This window comes from Monodon monoceros, unplaced genomic scaffold (genome assembly GCF_005190385.1).
Source record: "Monodon monoceros isolate NGI ecotype Baffin Bay Population unplaced genomic scaffold, NGI_Narwhal_1 Super_Scaffold_20, whole genome shotgun sequence".
Taxonomy (NCBI): Eukaryota; Metazoa; Chordata; class Mammalia; order Artiodactyla; family Monodontidae; genus Monodon; species Monodon monoceros.
The window spans coordinates 56,918,361-56,943,501 of NW_021703777.1; the positions used below are offsets into that span (position 1 = coordinate 56,918,361).

The window sequence follows — 25,141 nt, forward strand, 5'->3', positions numbered from 1 at the left end:
AGGGTGCTTAAAGCAATTTTACTCTGCAGATTTGTCACTTTACAGATGCATCCCATATAATTCAGTAGCTCCAGAGAGAGGATCCACTGTAACTATTTTTTGCAATAATTATAAGATTAAGGGCTTATTTTGGGAGCCATTAATAATATCAATGAAAGGATTAAGACAATTCTGGTGAAAATCATATAGAGATCAAAAAGCTAGTGAAGTTAATGCTTCTGCTACATTTTAAATGAAAACCTAATCACAGAAAAGCAGAAAATCCTCCTCAACCCACTTCCCGAATGGATTCTGAAGAATCCTGTGTTTGGTTTTCTGACTGAAACAAATAAAATAACAATTTAGTCATGGTGCCCATTCCATACTACTTATGGAATAACCACTCCTGAAAGATGATTATAACACCTACAGGCAACAAAATGATTAGATTTCTTTTAGGTATAACGTCAGAGAATTTAGCCATAGCTGGAGGTATGTCAATATATAACAACAAGAGACAACAAGAACAACCAAATGCAACCAAACTTAAATGGAATCGCTAATTTTAAAATCTTATTTCTCATTAACACTCACCTTAGCATGAGCCAGCAATTTAGAAATAGACAAATAAAAGCTCTCAGATTTGCCCAGAGACCACTATCCTTCATGTATACCTCAGATGCTCTGATCATCGAAATCCTGGCATGTGATAATTTCTTTGAATAATTTATACGACAGAAATTTATAAAAATATTGACTATCAATGTAAATATCAGAATTTTAAATATCAAGAAGGTTAAAAATAAGGCAGGCTTTCTTAAGTACAAGAAAGATAATCCTTAAAATCCACTGTCTTTGCTTTTATAATTCAATTCATTTTTACATATGTTTGATCTCCCCCATATTTTAAGAAGTCCTTAAACAAAAGAAAGAGATGCCTAAATAGAAATCCTAATGAAAAACAAATTTACTAAGTAAATCATATATTGATTAAGTTTTTAAAAATTACTTTGTGAGCAAGTAGTCAGAAAGTATGAAGGCTTATCGTAAATGAATGACTCTGTCACTGATTTCTGAGAAATCATAATAAGTGAACAAATATTTGAGATATATTTAATATTTAACTAATTTATCAAGAAATTTTAATATAAACTTTCTATAGTATAGATTCTAATTGACCAGTCTCTTTAGAATTGAAGATTTTTTTTACTTATCCAGTGATATTCTATGGTACTTTATACTATTTTACTATGGTAATATTTCAGATAGTTTAAATGTATTAAATAAATTAATTTATATACTAGATATCAAAGTAATATTTTTTATTGTTTTCCAAGGCCAAATAATCATTACTCAATAGTCTTTATTATTTTTTGATTAATAGTTATAAAATTGCCTCTGAATTTAAATTTTACTCTTTTTCCCACACTAATGGAAATCATTGTTAGCAGTAAAATAATTTTTCTGTAATTTCTGTAGAAAATTACATAATTCTGTTTATGAAAACTGAAAAATAAATTTAGTTTCTCAACTAATGAACTCAGTTCTAGAGAACACAGAATAGAACACAGGAAACAATAAATAATCTAATACATTCTAATATTTTCCAAATGCCATTTACAATTTCTAGCACTAGCATTTTAGTGATATGGGGAATAGTTTGATATTGAAAAAGTAGTTCAAAGTATCCTAAAGTACACAATTTTATGTGTACCTATGCTCAGTATGTCACACAGATGCATGTTGAGAGTTTATATTAAATGCACAAAGAATATTAGAAATATCATACCTTTGAGACATAATCTTATAGGCATCAGGCAGATAGCATCGTATATTCTCCATCTGAGCAGGGTCAGAGTCACAAATTTTGTCATCAGTCCTCCCATAGTTGGCACTTTCAATCATGATGACATCTGTTCCTGGACAGCGGAGTTCTATGGGGTAGCTCTCACAGGAGAGCTCTCTGCGGACCACAGCCATTGGAATTGGGGCACGGCTGAAAGCTACCAGGAGGAGGAAGAAAAATAAGTCATCTTTGTTACATAGAAAGGAAAAGTACCCATTTCTGATATACTAATATAAAAGAATAAAGCAGTTGCAATTCATAATTTTAACTAAAAGTAGACTATCTCTCATTTCAGTAACTTGACAGAATTTTTAAAAATCTAGCTATAACAATTATTTCTTAGAAACCTTATCTCACAGATATTTTTCTTATAAATGGAACAAAGCACTCTGGATTTTCTAAAACACTGGCTGGTATGTGAGGTAAAGACTATAGAGAAATATCATGCAGTTTGTAAAACAAGATTCTCAGATTAACCTCAGGAATACTGTGTGTATTTGTTTTGTTTTTTAATAGAAACCATGAACGACAACAACAAAAAACGTACTGCTCGAGTTTATATATACCTATTTAAATAATCTATTTCAATTTTGAAACAGTTTCATTGTTTCAGGTAATAACATAATCAGTATATTTTTTGAGTTAATTATAGAAATAGGGAATGTTCTTTAAGAAAACAGAGATTTGTAAGGAGACAAATTAAATTTTCCTTCAGCTCCTTCCCACACCTTTCCCCCAATGTCAAGAGGTAAGCAGTTAACAATGTGGTGACTTTTCTATTAGAACTGTCTACAGAAAAAAAACATTGTATATTTCTTCCCATCCCTCTTTTAATTTTACTTAAGTAACTTTTAATCGGGTAGTATCACACTACACACATTGTTTCATATATTGATTTATTTTACTTATTAATTTAACAATATATGGTGGAAGTCTTTTCATTCCTATGTTGTATCCCTCATTTTTAATGGCTACATTACATATACATATAAAACATTATTTAATTGGTCTTATGTTAATGGGCACTTAGAAATGATTGACATGTATACACGGATGTGTATAAAATGGATGACTACAAAGAACCTGCGTATAAAAAAAAAATAAAATAAAATTCAAAAAAAAAGAAATGTCCCAGTGTTTTTGTGTCATAATACTGCAAGAAGTATAAACCTACCTGTGTACCTTGGCTATAATATTTTAGAAAAAATATAACTATCCAAATACATTTTATGGTATATGTTAATAAATGAAATTGATGAAGGCATAAATATATTTGAAATTTGGCAAATATCAACAACTAGATGTCCAAAAAACTTAATACAAATGTACACTTCCACCAGCAGTACTTTCCTCTTCAAAACTACACATTACCAATTCCTTTATATTTTGCCAATGTGATAGACAAAGAATGATATAACATCCTTATTTGAATTTTCACCACTTTATTTATACAATGAAATACATTTCCATGTTTCTTGACCCTTCATCTTTTTTTTATTATACATTACTATTGTAAAAGTTCTTTGGATAGAAGAAAATTGAAAAGTTGTCCTTTACACTTGTGGCAAATATGTTTTTCTAGTTTGTTATTTGGTTTCATATGTTTGCTGAATATATATATTTCATTTTTATACAGCAAACTGTCTATCTTTTCACGTCAGATTTAACAGTTTCACAATCCAAGACTGTGGATATAATCAGTACATTATTGGAAGCCAGTCAAATGTTTAATTGTAAAAACTCAACAAGTCTTCTTTTAAAAGCACATAATTGAAATTCTTAAATTCTTTACCAACCAGCCAGTAAGGTGATTTTCACATAAGAGAATTATTTATAGAGATAAATACATGATAGCTATAAATTTGCATTGATAGTTGATTAACTCACTAATGCTGGCACATACATAAAAATGTATTTAAATAAATACATTCACCTTTTCTTATGGCTTTTTTAGTAAGCATGAAATGTGGAAAGCAAAGAAGGGAGGAGAGAAGCAAGAAAGTGTAAAAAGAGTAGGAATAGGGAAAAAGATTTTATTACTATAAATATTTTCACTTGAAACTCTACAGAAAATATTGATTTGGTTTATGAAACCATACCTATTATTTCAAAATAGAAAATGACATTAGTTTTTATCCCATTTCTATACCATTTTGGAAAAACTATACATGTACCAAGGACCCCACGCATAACTTCCGAATAGGTCACTCAAGCTGCACTGCACAGTTAATTCCATTCTGGTTGTCATTCAACATCTTTCTTGTTTTGTCCTCAACCCCCCTCAAATACAGACAGACAGATACACACACGCAAACACACACATCTGAATCTAGCACATCCACAGCACTGATCAAAGAGAGTTAACACAAAGATTGGTGGTAATAATTTTTTTATATATAAATTTATTTTATTTTTGGCTGCATTGGGTCTTCGTTGCTGCAAGCGGGCTTTCTCTAGCTGTGGTGAGCTGGGACTACTCTTTGTTGTGGTGCACAGGCTTCTCATTGCGGTGGCTTCTCTTGTTGAAGGGCACGGGCTCTAAAGCGCAGGCTCAGTAGTTGTGGCGCACAGGCATAGCTGCTCCGCGGCATGTGGGATCTTCTCGGAGCAGGGCTCGCACCCATGTCCCCTGCATTAGCAGGCAGATTCTTAACCACTGTGCCACCAGGGAAGCCCGGTAACAATATTTTTAAAGTTTGTTCTTGAGTCAACATTTTGACAGGGTAGTCTCACAACAGACACTGAATTTCTGAAATGTGTGTTTCTATGGTTCCTAAAATATATGTATTTATCATTTAGAAATTAGATGGCTGTTTAAACATGAAGTCATTTTTAATACTCAGATTCTATTTTAATGGAAAAAGATATTTTCATTACTGTATATAGCATTTTAAGCAATAAAATCACTGAACAATAAAAATGTTCCAATTTGGGAATCCAGTTTCACATTTTCAATCAGTTTAAATAGAATAATAGATATTTTTTGCTTACTTTTTTTATAAAATGTTCTTGAAATCAGAATTTTTCAGAATGCTTTACAGTAAACTTTTGAGCATTTGCTGAGACAATTTTTTTCTTAACTTTGGTATAGCCATTTTTTAAAAATCAGATTGAAACTGCTTCCAAACATTGAGTTGATCTTGCTATATTTTGTTAACCTAACCTATTAAGTCATATTGTTAAAAAACAAGTTAATTTAACAAAGAAATAAAAATAAGCAAATAATAAAGTCAAAGCGTTGTTTGACTAAGTGGACAATTTGGTTGATTAAACTCATCAGTCCATTTTGCTAAAACGCGTACACAGACATAGCTTTAATCTGGGTCTTAACTGTCAAAAACATGATTTAGAACCAGACAGTGGCAAAGTCAACTAAAATGTCGAGGGCAAATTTCCCATGTATCTCGTTTGAGCCTGTAAGGATTATTCAAAAGTTATAGATATGGAAAATTTTACAGGGTACTTGGGTTGATTTGTGGATGCTTTCTTCCATTTAACATATAATTGCATTAGTATCAGTAACTCAGTGATAAATTGCATTCCTGAATAATGAATGCTTTGTTTAAAGGAATGTATTACTGGAAACTATTCTATAATATATCTAATTAGCTATTTAAATTATTTTAATTACATTGCTAAATGCTTTAATCAGCAACTAAAGTCCAATGGAAAAATATGCTTAAGTTAAAAGATTTTTATTGTTGTTGTTTTGTCTTTCTTACCATTCAGTTACCATGCTAACAACGGAGAGACTCTGGTTACTGGAGAAAACAACTAAGACACGGGAAATGTCAACAATTCAATGCAAGTTAGCCAGCGAAATAATACGGGGAAAAGATGGCATATTCTGTACGCGGGCCTCTCACTGTTGTGGTCTCTCCCGTTGTGGAGCACAGGCTCCGGACGCGCAGGCCCAGCGGCCATGGCTCACGGGCCCAGCTGCTCCGCGGCACGTGGGATCTTCCCGGACTGGGGCACGAACCCACGTCCCCTGCATCGGCAGGCGGGCTCTCAACCACTGCGCCACCAGGGAAGCCCAGATGGCATATTCTTGAGGTCCTTCTCATTTTCATACCGTGAGTTAATTTGTGGTAACAAAGAACAGAGTGTCACCTATTAGGTGTGTAATAGACATTGGCTGAATAAATGGGAAAAGCTTCAGATGTGAAATCTGGTAGACTTCTGTTAAGATGCTGCACTTTGGAACTACCCACTGACCATGGGACTAAGAGGACGCAAATGAAACTAAGCTTCTCTGCTAAGGACGTCCAGAACCTCAGGAATTGCCCAAGTTCCATGCGGAACACATCCCTAATTAAAAGTGCTCCTGACCAAGGATTAAACAACAGGAGAATTAGCTCCTGGTTCTTGCTCACTTGTTTCTGCACAAATCACTCTTATTCTTCCTTTTCTGAGACCTCAGCCAATCTGTTGTTAAAACTTCTTGTTTTTGTTACTCTCTTCTTGGGCTTTCCTACTGCAATCCTGCTTGGTGACTTTTGACTCAAAATGCTTTAAATTCTTGGTGAATGTGGGTTATGATAGCTAAAGATACCAGTCTAAAGATGGGGTGAGGGCGGGAGCAGGGTGCTAAAAGCTGATGACCAGAGTCATTGATTCCTCCTGGACTCAAGGACAGGGGTCAGAGATTTGCTAGGATAACCCTAGGGCTTTACAGGGTAGCATTCAAAGAAGGGAGTGCTACTTGAGACATAGGATTTTAGGACAAAGGATATCAATAAGTAGAAGACTAAACACAGATTAAGAGCTAAGCAGCCAGTTAGTTGGCTGAGGGCATTAACCCAGTATAATTAATTAAGTTTTTAAACATGTTGAATTTAAGGTGTCATGATAACACTCAGGAATGTTTAATTTTCATTTGGGTTCATGAGTCTACAATGTATGAGTAGACTATAGGCTAAAACCATGGTAATAACAGTAAGTAGCTGAAGAGGATAGATGTAGAGGAGAATAAATGCAGAAGGTGGAGTATCAGTAGCCACTGAAGAAATGTAGAAGAGCGTACTACTTAGTTGCTGATCATATATATAACATAGAGAAAAGCACTGTGTATCTATTCAAGGAAGATTTTCATTTAGATTTTCACTAAATGGACAATATGCCTGCCACTACTACTTAGTTTTAGGACAGATGAATCAAGCACTTTTATATATCTCTCCCTGGGCCAAGCCTTCAATGCACTGTTCAAATCTGGTTTTCCATGGATTGTTCTACATATTCAATGATCCACTCAAAAATAAATGGTGCAGTCTATTCTCCATTAGGCAGAAACTAAAATCTTCAGCCTGCCCTATGTGTGTGTTTGTTGTGATATTAAAAACTATTAGCAATACAGCTTATATTTTTATTTTTCATTTCCTTACTTTTATACTTTCTTTACCCCAAATCCCATGTATTAAATAAAATTAAATTTACTAAGGAAAAAATTTAAGCATAGATAAGAAAATGCAAATTAAAAGGCTATTTTGCAGCGGTAAAGATAAAACAGTTGCTTTAAATGGGTAATGACAGAGAACATATTTGACCTATGTTTAGGGACAAAAAAAATTACATGATTTGATGATTGGTTGAGCATGAAGGGTAAAAGTGAGGGTACAAGGAAGACTACCAGGTTTCTGGCATAAGCAAGTGATTAGATTGTAGTGCCATGAACAAAATCTAGTAGGAAGTTGAATACAGGTCAGTGATTTAGAAGAGAGATCTTCATAAATTTGAGAATTGTAAGGTAGTACTCAAACCAGAGCAGTAGATAAGATAACCCATGGAGGGAGAAAGATTGTATTAAACATGTCCACGTGACAGTTTTAAAATACGTTCCTAATTCCTTGCTACTTCTCCATTTTTTTCCCTTTCCTCTTGAATGTGGGCTTTACTTAGTGACTCACTTCTAATGGACACAGCCTGGTAGAAAGTGTATGATTTCCAAGAGCAGTTCATTAACAAGACATTGGAGCTTTAACCTCTCTTGAATCACTCACTTTGTATAAAGCCGGTCACCAAATCTTGAGCACATTCAAGCAGCCCCAAGGAGAGATCCAGAAAAGGAACTGAACACTATGCTGACAGCCAGAATGAACTTGCAAGGCCGGCAAGTGAGGCATCTTGGAGGCTGACCCTCCAGCCACAAGAAACCCTTCCTTTGGGTAACTACAACCCTATGAGAGACCTGGAGTCAGAACCAGAAAATTAAACTATTCCCAGATTCCTAACCTAAAGAAACCACAGAAGATAATAAACGTTTACTGTTTTAAGCCACTAAGTTTTGGGCTATATATTACTAATACAGTGCAGAATCAATTCTGAAGGAATGTTTAAAGAGTGGACATTGAAACTGTTGGACGATACTGAAGATTACCAAATGAATAAAAGAAAAATACTATGAATGACCCACACAGATAGTCTAATATTACCATCCCTTTGCTTAAACATAGTTTGGGCCATTAATTTAAAAAATATAACATTCCATATATATATAATTTATTATACACATATTTTATATTATGCATTATATATAATACGTAAATAATCCAGGTTCAGCACTAAAAACAGATTAATAATAGGTGTTTTTTTTTCCCCCCCTGTATCCCAATGATCATAAGAAGGGGAAAAAAAGGCTCTTTTGAAAACTTTAAAATAAAAAGAAAATAGATCTGGCTCCTTATGAGAAAGAAGTAAATTAAACTATTTGTAGGTCAAGGCTAATGATTTTAAAGGTGTTTCTTAATTATAGAGAAGGACACTTACATATCTGGAAGTGGGTTACTGCCTATAATAAAGTACTGGCAACGCCTTTTAAAAATTCTTCATTACTTAAATGCTGCCAAAAAGCAAATATTCCCAATTTTAAGTTTCAGCAGAACCTATGACATAATTTTCTTAAATATACGTATTTTCTCTGTGCTGTTTTACATGCCAACACACTTATCCAAATTTTAAAAAATGTGCTCTGAAAATCTAGTCTGAAATGTTTGGCAGCAAAAATAACACTGGAAATCCAGTGAAATATCGAACTATCATCTACTTTCTATAAAAGTACATCTACTACCAGTAAGCATCTAATATACTGAATTTCAAAAGTCTATTTCTACAAAGAATACATATAATTTAAATACTTTAGTATTTAATTAAGTGTAACACAGTGACAATTAAAATTGACACCATAAAGAAATAACCAAAGGCAATTATGTTCTGAGGTCAAAAAGAAAAGCATGAAATTTAGAATTTCTGAAATTACAGGGCAAAAATGTCCTAATGAGATGAATGTCATAAAACAATTACTGTAAAGCTATCCTTCTGACTTATGGAGCTTCAGCATGAGGGTAACATTAATCATTCTTTTTGAGGATATATATACGAAATGGTGACCTTTAAGTGACATTATCCACATAGAGGTTGCCTAAAAAATGTAGCAAGTGTTTGAATAAATGAACTCATATCTACTTGTTATAAGTTTTCAACATTTAATAAAATTATACTCTACATTGTCTTCCAATTATATTCATGAGGGACAAAAATTTCTAAAACTGAGTCAAACTTCACATATCACTATTATCACAGCCTTTTCCTAAATGTCAAAAACACCAAACTGGCTGTTCAAAGTGTTCTTAAGAGTAAAATTATAATTTCAAGATAAACAAGAATCCAGTAAAAAGAATTATACAATTCAAAAGAAATTTTAAAAGATATGCCAATTTAACTCTAAATGTACATTTATCAGTTACAATGTGGCTGCTGGGAGTTACTAAACACAAGACATGGATATTGTTTAAATTCTCCATCCACATTGGTGATTATCTCAGGCCTAGGAGTGGTCCTATACAGAATGGGATTCCAAAAGTCTGGCAGAAGGAGCTTCAGAGGTATCATATGAAATCAAGAAAATGATAAACATTCGTGTGTGATGGTTAATTTTATGTGTCATTGTGACTGGGCTAAGGGATGCTCAGGTAGCTGCTAAACCATTATTTTTGAGCATCTCTCTGAGGGCATCTCTGGAAAAGATTAACAAAGATTGATTCTGTAGACTAACAGAGATCACCCTCACCAATTTAAGGTGGTCTGGTGAGGGCCTGAATACAACAAAAAGGCAGAGGAAGTGTAAATTTTCTCTCTGTTTGAGCTGGGATAGCTATCTTCTGCCCTCTAACATTGATGCCCCTTGCTCTCAGGCCTTCAGACATAGGCCAGAGCCTACACCAGTGGCCCTCTGATTTTCAGGTTTTTGAGTACAGGTTGGAACTACATCACTGGTTTTCCTGGGCTGCCAGCTTGCAAACAGCAAATCATGGGAGTTCTCAGTCTTCATAATTGTGTGAGTCAATCCCTCATAATAAATCTCTTCATATTGACCTAGAGAGATAGATCGATAGATATAGATAATATAGATAACTGTGATATGTGAAATTTGACAGTTTAGAAACTTCATCCCATGAATATAACTGGAAAACAATCTAGAGAACCCTAATAATGTGAGTGTAGCAAAATCCCCAAAGGCAAAAGATAGCATCGATGATTACTAAAACCCAAAGATTATAGAATAATGACAACAAGATCAGATGGGTGAAAGTTCACAGCAGGGGAGAGCAGATGGACAGATGATCCAGAGCAAAAGTACTGAGAATCTTCCTAAGTATCTCCATTTCACTCTAGAATCTTAGAGTTGAAGAGAGAGTGCACAACCTATGTAAGGTTTAACCATCATAAAGTACAATGAAAATGTGAAACAGATTACAAAGTAACGAAGTGATAAATTTGTTTAGTTTCTTAAGACAGATTTCTTGAAGGAAGCAAACTTGAGATGTCCTTTAAAGATGAAATAATATATGAATATAGGAGAAAAGATGAAATAATATATGAATATAGGAGAAAAGATAACAAAATATTCCAGGAAGAAATTCAGAGCAAAGAGAGGTATATTCAGCATTTTGAGTGAGAATCTCAAAGAGATATCTGTACCCCCTTGTTCATTACAGCACTACTCTCAATAGCCAAGATATGGAAACAACCTAAGTATCCATCGATGGATAAATAGATAGAGCAGCTGTGGTATATATATACAATGGAATATTATTCAGTCATGTGAAAAAAGGAAATCCTGCCATCTGTAACAAACAATGATGAACCTTCAGGAAATTATGCTAAGTAAGGTAAGTCAGACCAGAGAAAGACAAATACTGTAAGATACCACTTATATATGGAATCTAAAATAGCCAAACTCATAGAAACAAAGAACAAAATAGTGGTTTCTGGGGGTTGGGGGTTAAGGGAAATGGGGAGATGTTGGTCAAAGGGTTTAAATTTCCAGTAGTTGTAATATGGATAAGTTCTGAACATCTAATGTACAGCATCGTGATTATAGTTAACAAAACTGTATTATATACTTGAAAGTTACTAAGAGGGTAGACCTTAAATGTTCCCATCACAAAAAAATAAATGGCAATTATGTGAGGTGATGAAGGTGTGAATTACTTCTAATGTGGTAATCATTGCACAACATACATGGGTATCAAATCAACACGTTGTACACCTTAAACAAACACGATATTCTATGTCAATTATAACTCAATAAGTATGGGGAAAAGAAATTATATTCACAAGAGATTTGGGAGTAGATGGCAGACAGGAACTAAACAGTCAAATCAGAAAGAGGCTTCAAATTAGATTCAGAATATAGTCCAAATACAGGGTAGTGGAAGATTACAGCATAAAAGAATAACGTAATAATAATATTAATGAAATTAATCTTAAAAAGCACTAACCAATAATTATTCAAACAGATTAGGTGAAAGATAACAGAGTCTGGAAATTGATGACACAAAAGGCGATATGATGATGGTAATTGCTAATACATATTGGGTGTTTTAATTTTAAAAGTATCATTTTATTTTTTTTAAAGTATCATTGCTAATGAGAACATACTGTGTAGCACAGGGAACTCTACTCAATGTACTGCGGTGACCTAAATGGGAAGGAAATCCAAAAAGAGGGAATATATGTATATGTTTAGCTGATTCATTTTGCTGTACAGTAGAAACTAACACAACATTGCAAAGCAACTATACTCCAATAAAAATTAATTTTAAAAAAAGTATCATTGTATTTCAAACTCCAAACTATAAAAGCTTATCAATATTATCATCCCCATTTAGTGTACACCAGGAAAATATGGTTTAGCCCAAAATGCTAAGAATGTGAGGCATGAACTAGAAAGTCATACAAGTGAGAGAAAAGATGCAATGACTCTTCTTGTGTGTCACACAAACAGAAAGAACAAAGGAAGGGGAGTTCTGTCAGGAAATACATAAGGCAATGTGACAATATCACACTAGTTATCAATAATATAAAGTTTATGGATTGCCATTCCTTTGATGAAATGAAGCCTTATTTCCAAATATGAAATGAAAGTTAAATATTCCAATTACTGTGTCTGACAGGGGCCTTTTTTTTAATAGCACAAAACATAACAGCATAATATTATTATTTTAAGAATTTTAAGATTTCTTTCCTAACATTTTAATACATTTTAATATTGTATCACAAAAACTAATATGAAAATTTCCTTTGTGTGAAAATCCACTGCAGTTAAGATGGAAAATCACTACTTTACTTTTAAAATGTGACATTAATTCTCAAATGTAGTCATTATACTTTTACTGAAGTATATAAATATGATTTTCTTTATTGCAAATAGCCAAATTTAAAGTTTATGTTATTCTTGTCATATAACAGAGAAAATCTGTAGTCATATAGATTTTAACAAGAAATATACAGTAAATTTAGAGAAGGATATATATATAAGTTTTGAATAAACAGTGATGTCTCAAGTTAAGACTAAATGACATTTAATTTTGAAGGGAAGGAATTCCTGAACAGTGAACGAACTCTCTACTGCACTGCAAACGCCATTCAGAAATATACAAGCAGCACCTACTTACATTCGTCCCCTCCTCTCTCCCCGCAAACACACTATATTCCTTGGAAATGATAAAGAGCTTTCAGTGGCTTAAAAGTTTTTGTTTTGTTTTATCGTTAAGGAAAGCAATGCTAAGACATTTTCTAATTCAGCAGGGTAAATCTTCTGCAGAAAAGACCTTGAAATAACCTCTTTGGTAATCTTCAATATTGAAAAACATATACAACAGGGTTTATAAATCCTTTATCCACAAGTTTTACAACAGCTTTCACATATATAAACTCACCCAGTCAGTGCTGAACATTAGTGTCTGTGTAATGCACCCGAGATTAGAACAATAAATCTAATCATAAAGACCCTGACCAAATCCTCATCTCCACATTGGTACAGTTTCTAGCCAAAGTTTCCTACTACCTGGTTGCAGAAGCTAAAAGTTAAAATTCATTCCACTAGAATGTATTGGTTAGGAGTTAAGTTTCGAAATTGATGATGCTGCTTGCAAAATGAAATGCTTATTCTTTTTTTTACTCCCAGTGAAAACTTTTATTAGCAATGTTTTAAAACAAATATATTTTCATTAAGAAGTTAACTAAACACTAAATACTGAATGTAAGTCCTGGCTTTAAATACAGTGAAATCTCTATTTGGTGATATCGGTAAATGAGGAATGTATTAACCAATCAAATCTCTCAGCCTAAGAAAGTCCAGATACTTGCTAAATATGCAAACTGTAAGATAGGAAGAGTAGCCAGATAGTTTTTTTTTCATAAATACTGATGATAATTTTTCCTACAAAGTAGGAAAAATAAGCAGTCAGAATGTGAAAAAAGGGACTTCCCTGGTGGCCCAGTGGTTAAGAATCCGCCTGCCAATGCAGGGGACACGGGCTCAAGCCCTGGGAAGATCCCACATGCCACGGAGCAACTAAGCCCGTGCGCCACAACTACTGAGCCTGTGCTCTAGAGCCCACGCACCACAACTACTGAAGCCCACGTGCCTAGAGCCTGTGCTCCGCAAAAAGAGAAGCCTCAGCAATTGCAACGAAGAGTAGCCCCTGCTCACCGCAACTAGAGAAAGCCCGCTCGCAACGAAGACCCAACACAGCCAATAAAAAGGAATGTGAAAAAAGTTAGCCAAAATGAAAACATAAACCCTAGGCAAAACAAAAAACAAACAAAAAACCTGAGCACACACTGGATAATTCTGGACACTAGTGAAGATTGAAAGTGAAATATGTTGGGCTGGGTCAGAAGTGAACTCTCACCTTTCCCAAACTTTGAGGCAAAGCCACCAGAAGGATTCTGAATAAACAGATTTTTCTCTTCTCTCTAACAACAATAAAAACAATAAAAATATTCTGAAAGGCAGAAAAGCACCTCACACACTTAAGTTTCAAAAGCCTTATGAATTGACCTCAAAAACCACATTAAAAAAAATCACAGGAAACAGGTGATAAAGGCTATACCCAGGATTATTTGTATACATGGGAAAACTGTCGTGAAATGACATAGGGCATGTCCAGCACTCTATTTTATTTGTTAAGCTCAACTACAAAATATACCACTGAGGTTAGTAAAATTTTCCCACCTACAAAAATATTTAATGGAAAGTTTTTATATAATACATTTTCAGGATCACATGCAAGTTTCTTGAAATAGATTAAAATCAAAGTTCTAAACATCTACCCTGATTCTTCCTCAAATCATTAAAAAAAAAGTTATGAAATAAAAACCAGTTTTCAAAATGATGGTTGAGAAATACATATTCTGACATGCCTGAATAATAAATATCAATCAATGATTAACCTCATCTATTCATTCAACAAATAAAAATAGATCATTAAAGGAAGTGTCCAACACTGTTCCAGGCTGTGGGTATTCAATGGTCAATAAAACATTGATTCATGACCTTATGGAGTTTACAACATAAATGGAAGCAGGGGATAAACATTAAAAACAATTAAATATAAAAATGATTAAATAACCCCAAAATCATCATGAAGACTATGATGGAAAAACAAAACAAAATATGACACTATGAAAGAAAACAGCACAGCTTCACCAACTGAGGTTTGAACAGCATGTCTGTCTCTGGTTTACCCAAGAAATTTGGGAGTATCTAAAATGATTTTAACGAGTGTTTATAAAATTACTAAAACATAAGTTTAAAATCTTATAATGCTCAATGTTATTCAAAATGAATTATCTCATTAAGTCTTGCTCAAACTCTTAGTAGAGGAAGCGCTCGAAAATATATTATTACAAACAGACATTTACTTGAATCAATAAGTTGCTGAAGGGGAGAGCAGAAAGGATGATTACACTCATAATTAGCTTTCTGTGATTCATACCAAAAAAGAATGAAGGGATAAACTGCATTATTTTTCACACTTCAATCAAACCATATCACTTTATAAGTATATTTAAACAGATGTGATAAAAAGAAAATGCTGACATTTGTAAAGAGATTTTCAGATCTTTGATTTAACTGGCATAGAATGTAATACATATTCTTTGCAGCTATAAAAAAGATGTATGCAACTTTTAATAAATAATATAGAGCCTTCTAATATTAATAATAAATAATATACTGAGTTAATCTAATATGAATTTTCCAATCTCTCTATTTCTAAAAGAGTTTATGGGAGCAAAGATATCTTACAGATTTTAATAAGTTTCCAAATTATAATTTCAGGATTACAAGGTAAAATGTAAGTCATTTTTAGTGAAAGAATCATTTTAATGCCTAGAAATTTGCCCAACTCCAATAAACAAATCCATCACTAAAAATACATAAATCCAAAATTATTTCCACAGTTGACACATCTTCCTGTCAATGATATTGGAGTCATTGAATTGAATTTTAATTATATCCTGCTGATCATCTAATTTCATATTTATTTATCACTTGGAATCCTCTAGTATTTCCAAGATCCTTGTTAATGTTGACTATGGCTGATACATTTCCCTGTTATTTACACAGGATTCTGTTCCTAATATTTGAGGAAGTTTTTTTTTTAATTACCTCGTTTACTGAATTGATAATGTTTTCAGAATGCATTTTGCCAAGTTTATTATTTAAAAACTAAAATTTGAACTTAATTATTAAAGTTCTAAAGTGACACACTGATATTTACAAATGATGACTATATGCATATACCTTATTGCAATTATTACATTTATTTATGCTTGCTTTTTCAATATATACAAGGATTACAAATCACACAGACATACCATACATACATACACCCGTAAGGCTGCTTTATGAAAATGTCAATTTTTAAGTTATTTTTCTAGTACTGCTGATGGTGTAGGTATGATGGAGTTACTCTCTTTCTCTTGGTTTGATTTGAAGTATGTTTTCAACATATCTGTTTATCAGTAAATGGCCAATTCAGAAAACAGAATTAGGTTGAATGACAGAGGCCACTTGGTTTGAGAATGAAAGTATTTCACTTTAAACAAACAGTTTAAAAATAACCATTAATGCAGTTTTCAATGTTTCTTCATTGTTCTTGTTTGTACACTTATTTGGCCAAAGTTTTGTATTGGTTTTTTTCCCTCACATGAACATCCAAGAAAAAGAGACCAGTTATTATTTTTTTAAAAATCAACTATCATTCTATAATAAAGTGTAAATAATATCTAGCTTTCCGTAATTAGTAAGCTTTCTCTAGTTATGTTTTACATCTGTCCAAGTGAATGCAATTTAGCAGGCTTTTTATAAGTATTTGTTGAATGCAAGTCAGTAGAGGTATTCAAAAATATTCTTTATATATATCAATTTTAATTGAACAGACTTTTTGTCCAAAGTCTCTGCAAAAAAGAGATTCTATTCTAGTTCATAAATTTATGGGAAAATATTAATCATTTGATTTCTATTTTATCAAAGTATAATTTAATATCATATGAATATTAATTTAGGAAAAAACTCACATCATGTTGTGAATATAAGGGGTTTTCCTGAAAAAAACAGTAGGGAAATTGGAAGAACTAGAAATCAGATGCAGGTTCACTCAATCACTCACTCATTCAATATGCATTAAATGTCTATTTACCATGTATGAAATATGTTTAGGCACTTGAAAGTTTAAAAATGAAAATAAAATGTTTCCTCTCCAGGGAGCCAGGATGCAGATATATTTAAAATCTGTGTACTATAATGATAACGTTTAAATCTAAGGTAATGAATTGATAGTTCCTATGTGGAAAAAAGTTATTGAGAGAAAATCTGAATCTCCAGAGTATTCAAGGTTATAAAATTCTAGGGTCAATACAAGCAATTTATACATCATATTTATTTTATGGGGTTATTTTTTCAAATACAACAGAACAGATCCCACCAGATCCCAATACCTAACGCTATGCTTAGCATGTATTTATTGAATAAGTGCCTTTCTATCTCTAGTTTGCTGCACTAATTAACAACTTATTTTGGTCCTACAATTTTGCTTGGATCACCCATAAATCTTATTTCAGAAATGCACTACGAATTCATCACAAAAAACCTGAACTTTTGGCAAAAGATGATCATTTACATAAAGATGCTTGGAGACTCAAAGCGTCAAAAGCATTTCTTTATTTGGGTGGTCTCAAAGATGAGGTCATATCACAGAAGGGGGCCTTGAGAACACATGGAATTTTCACATCTATAATACTTATAAATCTCTGCAGTATTTAATTTCACATGAGACAAATTAATGCAGTGATATCTATGGAGAAAACGAATTGTGACATAAGTGAGGTTTTTATTAATCACAAGTTGCTGGTATGTTATTTAATTTATAGTATTCTGAGATACCACATTGCCATAAATATCACAAGTCACATGGTTTAAATTTTCTAATATTGGGAAATATATTTTTAAACATATATATTAAAAAAGGATTCATCTATAGTCTCTTAGATAATTCACACTTTCTCATAAATTGCTCTTTTTACAAACATACGCATTTAAATTATATTTCTTTTCTCACATTACAACATCTGGATAAACTAAGAATTTTAACTTCTCTGTCTAAGGACAGACTGGGCTATAAATTTGTTCACAAGACAAAATAGGAGACCATGTGAAGCTGAAGTAATTGTGGTTTTCACTGAAGCAAAAAATGACACAAGGAAGAATAACTGCACAGATAGGATTTACAAAGAGTTGAAGTTTCTTCTGTACCTGTAGTCCCCTGATCAGTTTCTGTAGAGGAAACATAAGCCCACGGAATAATATTTGCCCTTTTAAAAAAGTGGTGAATTACATAATTACAGTGTTTTGTATGGTTTATGTGCTTGTTTACCGTAACACTAAATCTATTAAAGCAAGTTTTGCCAAGAAAAAGGATTTAAAACAAGCCAAGAGAATTTTCGAAAACTCTCTAACAAATATTATTAAAATCTTCAAAAACACTCAAACAGTTCATTTGGGAAATATCATCTGATGTGAACCTCTTATTACTATTTGTAAGTTAATACAATTTATTTATCTATCTACTCAGCCATTCATTTAACAAACAGCTGTTGAGTTTTATTATATGCCAAAAACTAAGCTTTATTCTCTAGGAGATGAATATGAATGTAATGAATATAAATGTTATGGTTCCTATCCAAAAGCTATTTATTCATGAGCAACTTTCTCAAACTTTTTAAGTAGTTGTCGTCTTCTGTATGAAATGAGGATAATAATTTGAACCTCCTTCATAGGAATTAAATCAATTGTCAAGCATAGTGCCAGGCACATAATCAGTGCTTGATCAAAGTTACACATCTAGTATATTTCAATACTGCCAGAGTTTTAAGTGAATATGAGAATTATATACAAAACCATTCCTAGTAGATGAAATGGTATAAATAAAGCCATAGAGAGTCATCTGGGAGGCCGAAGTACACACAGACAACCAATAAAACAACTATCTGCCTCCATGTTGCCCAAAACCTCCACATTCTGCTGATCTGAGCTCTCTAACTGCCTCGATGTCTACAACGGAGATCTCATGTTTTTGGTCTCCACTATAAATCTCATTTGGTTTTTATGCTTTTTTTCAGATCATATTTTATGTCCTTTTCTGTGTCTCCACTGCTTTAAGATGCCTTTTGAGATAACCCTGATTTCAGAACTACTTTGACCAACCCTTCTCCATAATCCTGAGCCATACCACTCTAGCCTCAGTCATTTCCATTCTCACCCATTTCTCCATTTTGTTCAAATTGAAATTAACACAGAAGTTAATTTAGGAAGTGGCAAGAAATCTAATTTTGCTATAGCTACAGGTATAAAACAAGAAATAATATGTGTTATTAGTGAAAATATATATTAGGTTATGTTCAAGAGAGGTCTGGGTTTGACTTTTAGTTAATTCAACAAATAATTATCGAGCTCCTATACACAGTCCAAAGAGCTGGAGCATAGCAGGAAACTAACAGAAAAAAAACTCTACCCTCATGGAGCCTAACTTCTGATTGGGGGAGACATAAAATGAACCATCAATTTACGTTGTGTCCATTGGTGGTAAGTATTATGGCAAAAAAAAAAATGTAACAGACTGTAGTGTATGTTCCTGACATTAAGCTTTCTGATTAAAAGTACCTGATATTAAACTTTTGATGGCTGAGGTGTCCATTTCAAAAGACAACCATATTGAATAAACTTATTTCCAGCTGTATGACACCGTTAATAGTGAAACAATTAGATAAGGAACTAGGCCACCCCCACCCATGAAGTTCCTTCTTTCAGAAAGCCCTTGATAACCTAGAAAACAGACCACTTGAGTGGTCCTGCTTCTCCTTTCATGAACCCCAACTCCCACTCTTATGCTTCAACTTAGCCAATAAAGAGTGAACCCACAGATACTAATAAAGGCAGAACCCCAGGTCCATATTTGCTCTCTCTGTATCTACAACCTTCCTGTGTGGCCCTTGTGCATGCTGTGTGCCCTGCAGGACCTGTGAGTAATATATCTTGTTCCTCAAAGTTCCTTGGTAGTTTCTGCCAAAGTGAGTCCCGAGATCAAAGTAAGAACCAGCCACTACAATGGCCTCAGTGGCAGAAATGTCTGTGGAGCTTACTACAAGTAATACAGGCTTGAGTGAATGTGTCTGGTGTTCCTAGCTGAGAGCACTGCCATCAGTAGGCTCAGGACCCAGGGAACACAGGCCATGAGGGATAGGGAGGGGCTTCAGAGACGAGGCATTGATATCTTTGAGTGGAGTCTGGATTTGGTTATAACTGCACATTAGGAAACGTAGTCTGCCTGAGATGATCAAAATGGATTTGAGAGAATTTAGAGAGAAAAAATAGTAGAAAGAATAACAACAATAGTACTCACCCAAATAAGAAGAAATGATGATGTTAATAAAGAAAATAGAGAGTGTGACTCTAAGAGACTTGTGGAAATTAATCAAAATTCTGTTGACTTTCAGGATGTGGGAAGAAAGGGTAGGATGGTAATAAAGTTGACAAGGATGGCTGTATTAGTAGCAGAAAAAGGGAAAGTCAGGAGTATTCTAATTGGTGGGAAGGGAGACAAAGATAAGCTCACTTTAAGGTAAGTCTTTACATAGAAAAAGACTCAAAAACTATCTAGCCCTTAAACCTCAAGCACTCATATAAATCAGTCTTGGGGAACATAAGTGATAATTACCTGAATTTAAATGATACATGAACTCCATGAATTTTAAAAGGTTGACAATAAAAATGTGTATACAAATGTTCACAGCAGCAATATTCATAATAGCCCAAAATGAAAACAAGCCAAATGTCCATCAACTGATGAATGATAAACAAAATGTGGTATATTCACACAATGGAAGATCTTTCGGCAATAATAAAGAATGAAGGAGGTGACAAAAAGGTTTTAGAAATTGGTATATGTGGTTACTGCATATCATTGTGAATGTATTAAATGCCATATAAGTGTACAATTTTAAATGGCTGATTTTATGCTATGTGACTTTCACCTCAATAGAAAAATTAAAATAAAAAACTGAAGTACTGATACATGCTGTAAGTTATATGAACTTTGAAAACATTGTGCCAAGCAAAAGAAGCCAGTCATAAGCTACAATATATTATATTATTCTATCTATATTAAATCTCTAGATAGGCACATCTATAGACAGAAAGTAGATTAGTGGTTGCCTAGGGCTTGGGAATTTGAAAAGAAATAGTGAATGAGTGTTAATAGGTATAGTTTTTCTTTCTGTGATGATGAAAATATTCTAAATTCTAGATTGTGATGATAGTTGCTCAATTCTGCGAACATACCATAAACCACTGAATTGTATATTATAGGAGGATAGATTTTATGGCATATGAACTACATCTAAATAAAGATTTTTTTTTTGATTGCCAAGGAAGACAATCTAGGCAGGGAGGTATTTCTGAAACTTTTTTGACCATGACCCTATCGAAATAAATTTTATATATTTTTATTGAAAAATTTTATATTTACCCAATACAAAGCTCATACACACACACAATGGAAACAAGTCTCTGCAATCGGTACCAATGCTCACTATATGAGGTTCATTCTATTCTATTGTGGTTCATTAGAATATTCTAATCTCAATCCAGTAAATTGATTTTCTAACTCAATCATCATAATCCATAGATTGAAAAAACAAAAACCTATTCTGGAGAACATAAGAGAGCTGAGGACTATCCTAAGGATTAGACTCATTTTTGGAAGAAGGGGTAAAAATAGAAGAAGGAATCATAAAGGGAAAAGAAAAGAGAGTTAAAGAAGTAAGAGGAGAACCATGATTACGCTCTACAGAATCAAATGGAGTGAAGGGGATCATGAAGGAACTAGCAATTAATATCGAGTAATGTAGAATTTTCACCGATGATGAAGAGTATAAAAGACGATTAACTTAGTGCTATATAGACTGAACGTTTGTGTTCCCCTCCCCCCAAAATCCATATGGTGAAACTGAATCCCCAATATGATGGTATTTGGACGTGGGGGCCTTTGTTAAGTGATTAAATCATGAGGGCAGAGCTCTCATAAATGGGACTAATTCCCTAATAAAAATGACCCCAGAGGGGCTTCCCTGGTGACGCAGTGGTTGAGAGTCTGCCTGCCGATGCAGGGGACACGGGTTCGTGCCCCGGTCCGGGAAGATCCCACATGCCGCGGAGCGACTGGGCCCGTGAGCCATGGCCGCTGAGCCTGCGCGTCCGGAGCCTGTGCTCCACAACGGGAGAGGCCACAACAGTGAGAGGCCCGTGTATCGCAAAAAAAAAAACAAAAAACAAAAAAACAGAGAGATTCCTTCCCACTACGACCACGAGAGAATTCAGCAAAAAGATGGCCACCTATGAATCAGAAAGCCTCCTCATCAAACAACAAATGTTCTAGCTTCTTGATCTTGGGCTCCCCACCTGCCAGACCTGTGAGAAATAAATTTTTGTTTAAAAGTCACCCAGTCAGTGATATAACTGTTATAGCATCCCAGACTAAGAATTTAGTTAATGCCTTTGCATTAATACATTATAGTGGGACTAAGAAACTTTGGAAAAATTATTTGTTAAGAGTTCTGATTTCATCACTTGTTAAGTGTATAACCATTGTAAAATTTCTTAATTCCTCACAGCCTCAACTATGAATGTAAGCAATATTTTCACAGTGCCTCTTCTACTGCTTCCACTTAGCAAGAACTGGTTCTATAGTAGTCAGAAAGAAAGGAAAACATGAATTTGAGCCCACTAAAGATAAAGAATAAATTTAGTTACAAATTATTAGTATGATTTGATAAAAAAGTATCAGGAGAGAACAGGTTGAAGGGTAGTATGGTGTACAGGCTTTTAGAAATTATTATTGTTATTATTTTGTGTGTTTGCTTGTTTGAGCATGTCTTGCTGGAGAAGCCTTAAAAGTGTTTATAAATATTTGATATGGGGCCATGCGAAAAGATTAAAAATGAAAGGAGAAATTTCCTGATAGAAAAGGAAGTTTTCAAATAAAGTCAAAAAATACACTAATAATATAATTAGGTAGATTAAAAGATAAATGAAAATTGAATAAGGAAAAATATAAGGCACCATAATAATTAGAAAAACCACACCAAAACAAATTGACAGTTAGACTTAACTTCCTTTCTGCCTTGACAAGAATGGTGTATGGGACACATCAGTGAATTCACCAGAGGCTCCAGAAGGGGCTAAGGAATAGCAATCTAGTTGGGGAATTAGATGGTAGGAGGACAGAGGGTCTTGTCCTTAAATTTTAATATACTTTTCTTCCTAATGACTGGCTACTTATTCCAACAGTAGTACAAATTGAGCTGTGACTTCAATAGTCTGAAGATTGCAGATATTCTCCCTATTTTTCCTACCTATGTATGTATTTGCTTAACTATATTTAGCAGTTACATGTAGGGTTATTTGGAGGAAGGGGTGATGAAGATCAGTGTAGGCTACCTAATGGCCCCTAAAACATCCCATGACACTGACCTTGCTTGAACTGATTTCTAAATAAGTGCAGCAATTAAACGTGCATTTTAATATTTACTCTGCCACTGAGCTAACTGTATGACTTTGACAAATTATTTAACTTCTCTGAGCCTTAATTCCCTCATCTGGAAAATTACAAAGCTGTTGAACTCAAAGGTCATTTAAAGTTGTAAAATTTGTTGAATTTTTATTCTGTAATTTTTGGGTTCTTGCCCTACATTTTCTACTAATTGCATAGCATTTGGCAAGTTTCTTCTCTGCTTCAGGCATCTATTTCCTTATCATAAGACATAGGAAGTAAATGATTAATAATGTTCTTCAAGCTTAGAGTCCAAGTTGAATAGGTGATTGATGATACAATGTGGGCAATCCCATGTTCTATAAGTTAGGATGCTATATTTTTGTTGAGCAAATAGATCAGATTTACTCAAAAAGACAGGAACTCGGTTTTTTTTTTTTAAATAAAAATGGGCACACATGTATTGCTAATGACAGTAAAATTGTACAAATTTTATACTAAATTATTCTATTATTCAATTATTTATACTTTAAGAACAAAATTCCTTGTATAAACCATCAAAATTGCATTGATATGTAATATTTAATTTTATTTTTTAACCATACACGTCTTACCTTCATCAAACATATTAAAACTATTGAGTATATGCCAAAACATATTTTGTTAAATCTCCTCTAACAGATGCCAAGAGAAACAGTTCATATTTTAAAAATTAACTTTAAATAGCAGGTAAAGCCTTACTAGGAAAAAAAAAATACAGATTGTTTTTTCCAAAAATGCAACTTTTCCTTCCCGTTATGAGTTTGTGTCCTCCACCAAAATTTCTATGTTGAAGTCCTAACCCCCAGTACCTCAGAATGTGACCTTATTTGGAGATAGGAACTTTACAAAGATAATCAAGTTAAAATGAGGTTATTAGGATAGAGTGAAATCCAGTTTGACTGATGCCCTCATAAGAGAAAATCTAGACATAGAGATAAAACATAGAGGGAAGATTGCATGAAGAGACACAGAGAGAAGACAGCTATCTATAAGCCAAAGAGAGAGGCCTGGAACAGTTCCTTCCCTCACAGACCTTAGAAAGAACCAATGTGTGGATACCTTGATCTCAGACTTGTTGTCTTGAGAGATAAAGAGACAGTAAATTTCTGTTGTTTAAGCCACCCACATTGTGGTACTCTGTTACAGCAGCCCTGACAAACTAATAAACTTCCTACAGCTCAGTGTTCTTGGGCAAATCCTCTCTTCTCCCTTTCTCAGAATCAATATACTTTTAGACTTTTCTCTTCAAAACTATGACTTGGAAATCATAAATCTCAAGTAAGCTCATAAATCCATACAAAATCAAGCAAGTGAGGGGAAGAAAGGATCATTTCAGCAGTATCATAGCTAATAATAGATCCCCAAGTCAAAGAAAATTGAAGACAACACATACCTAAACTGATATATAAGTACCATTGATTTGGCTTTCTATTTTGGTTCCAGTGTATTGGCAATTAGACAAGATTTATTATCCTATATCATCATCAACAGTGCCAACATAATATGTGATTAAATATAAATTGTAAGTCTACTTAAAACACTAATAGAGTTAGAGCCATCTTACAAGTAATAAATAAATTCTCAAGATGGCAAGCTTGAGCTTAGAATTAGTAATCCATAGTATAGATAGTATGACAAGATAAGAGCAAACATTATGATATACAGCTAAAAATAATTTCTGAAGTCAACCTTACTGAAAATTAAAATAATTCATATTTATTTGGAAGGTTTTTATGAGATTTATAGGTTGTAATTTGTAAGTTTCCATGAAATAGAAATGGAACAACTGTTAGAGTGTTTCATAATAGAGAGAAACATATGCAGAAAACATTTGCTTTCTCTACAAGGACTTGACTAATATTTACTTAGCATAAGGCTA

The 25,141-nt window shown here is 33.5% G+C and overlaps 1 protein-coding gene across 4 annotated transcripts in view; it reads right to left on the bottom strand.

Annotated features, from left to right (window-relative positions):
- Window positions 1-25,141, bottom strand: part of ADGRL3 (adhesion G protein-coupled receptor L3) — an 865,234-nt gene that overhangs the window by 476,708 nt on the left and 363,385 nt on the right. For all 4 annotated transcript variants that reach the window (XM_029235469.1, XM_029235470.1, XM_029235468.1 and 1 more), the window contains one exon: window positions 1,769-1,982. In XM_029235469.1, the coding sequence (XP_029091302.1) occupies window positions 1,769-1,982 (214 nt within the window). The remainder of the gene's footprint in view (window positions 1-1,768; window positions 1,983-25,141) is intronic.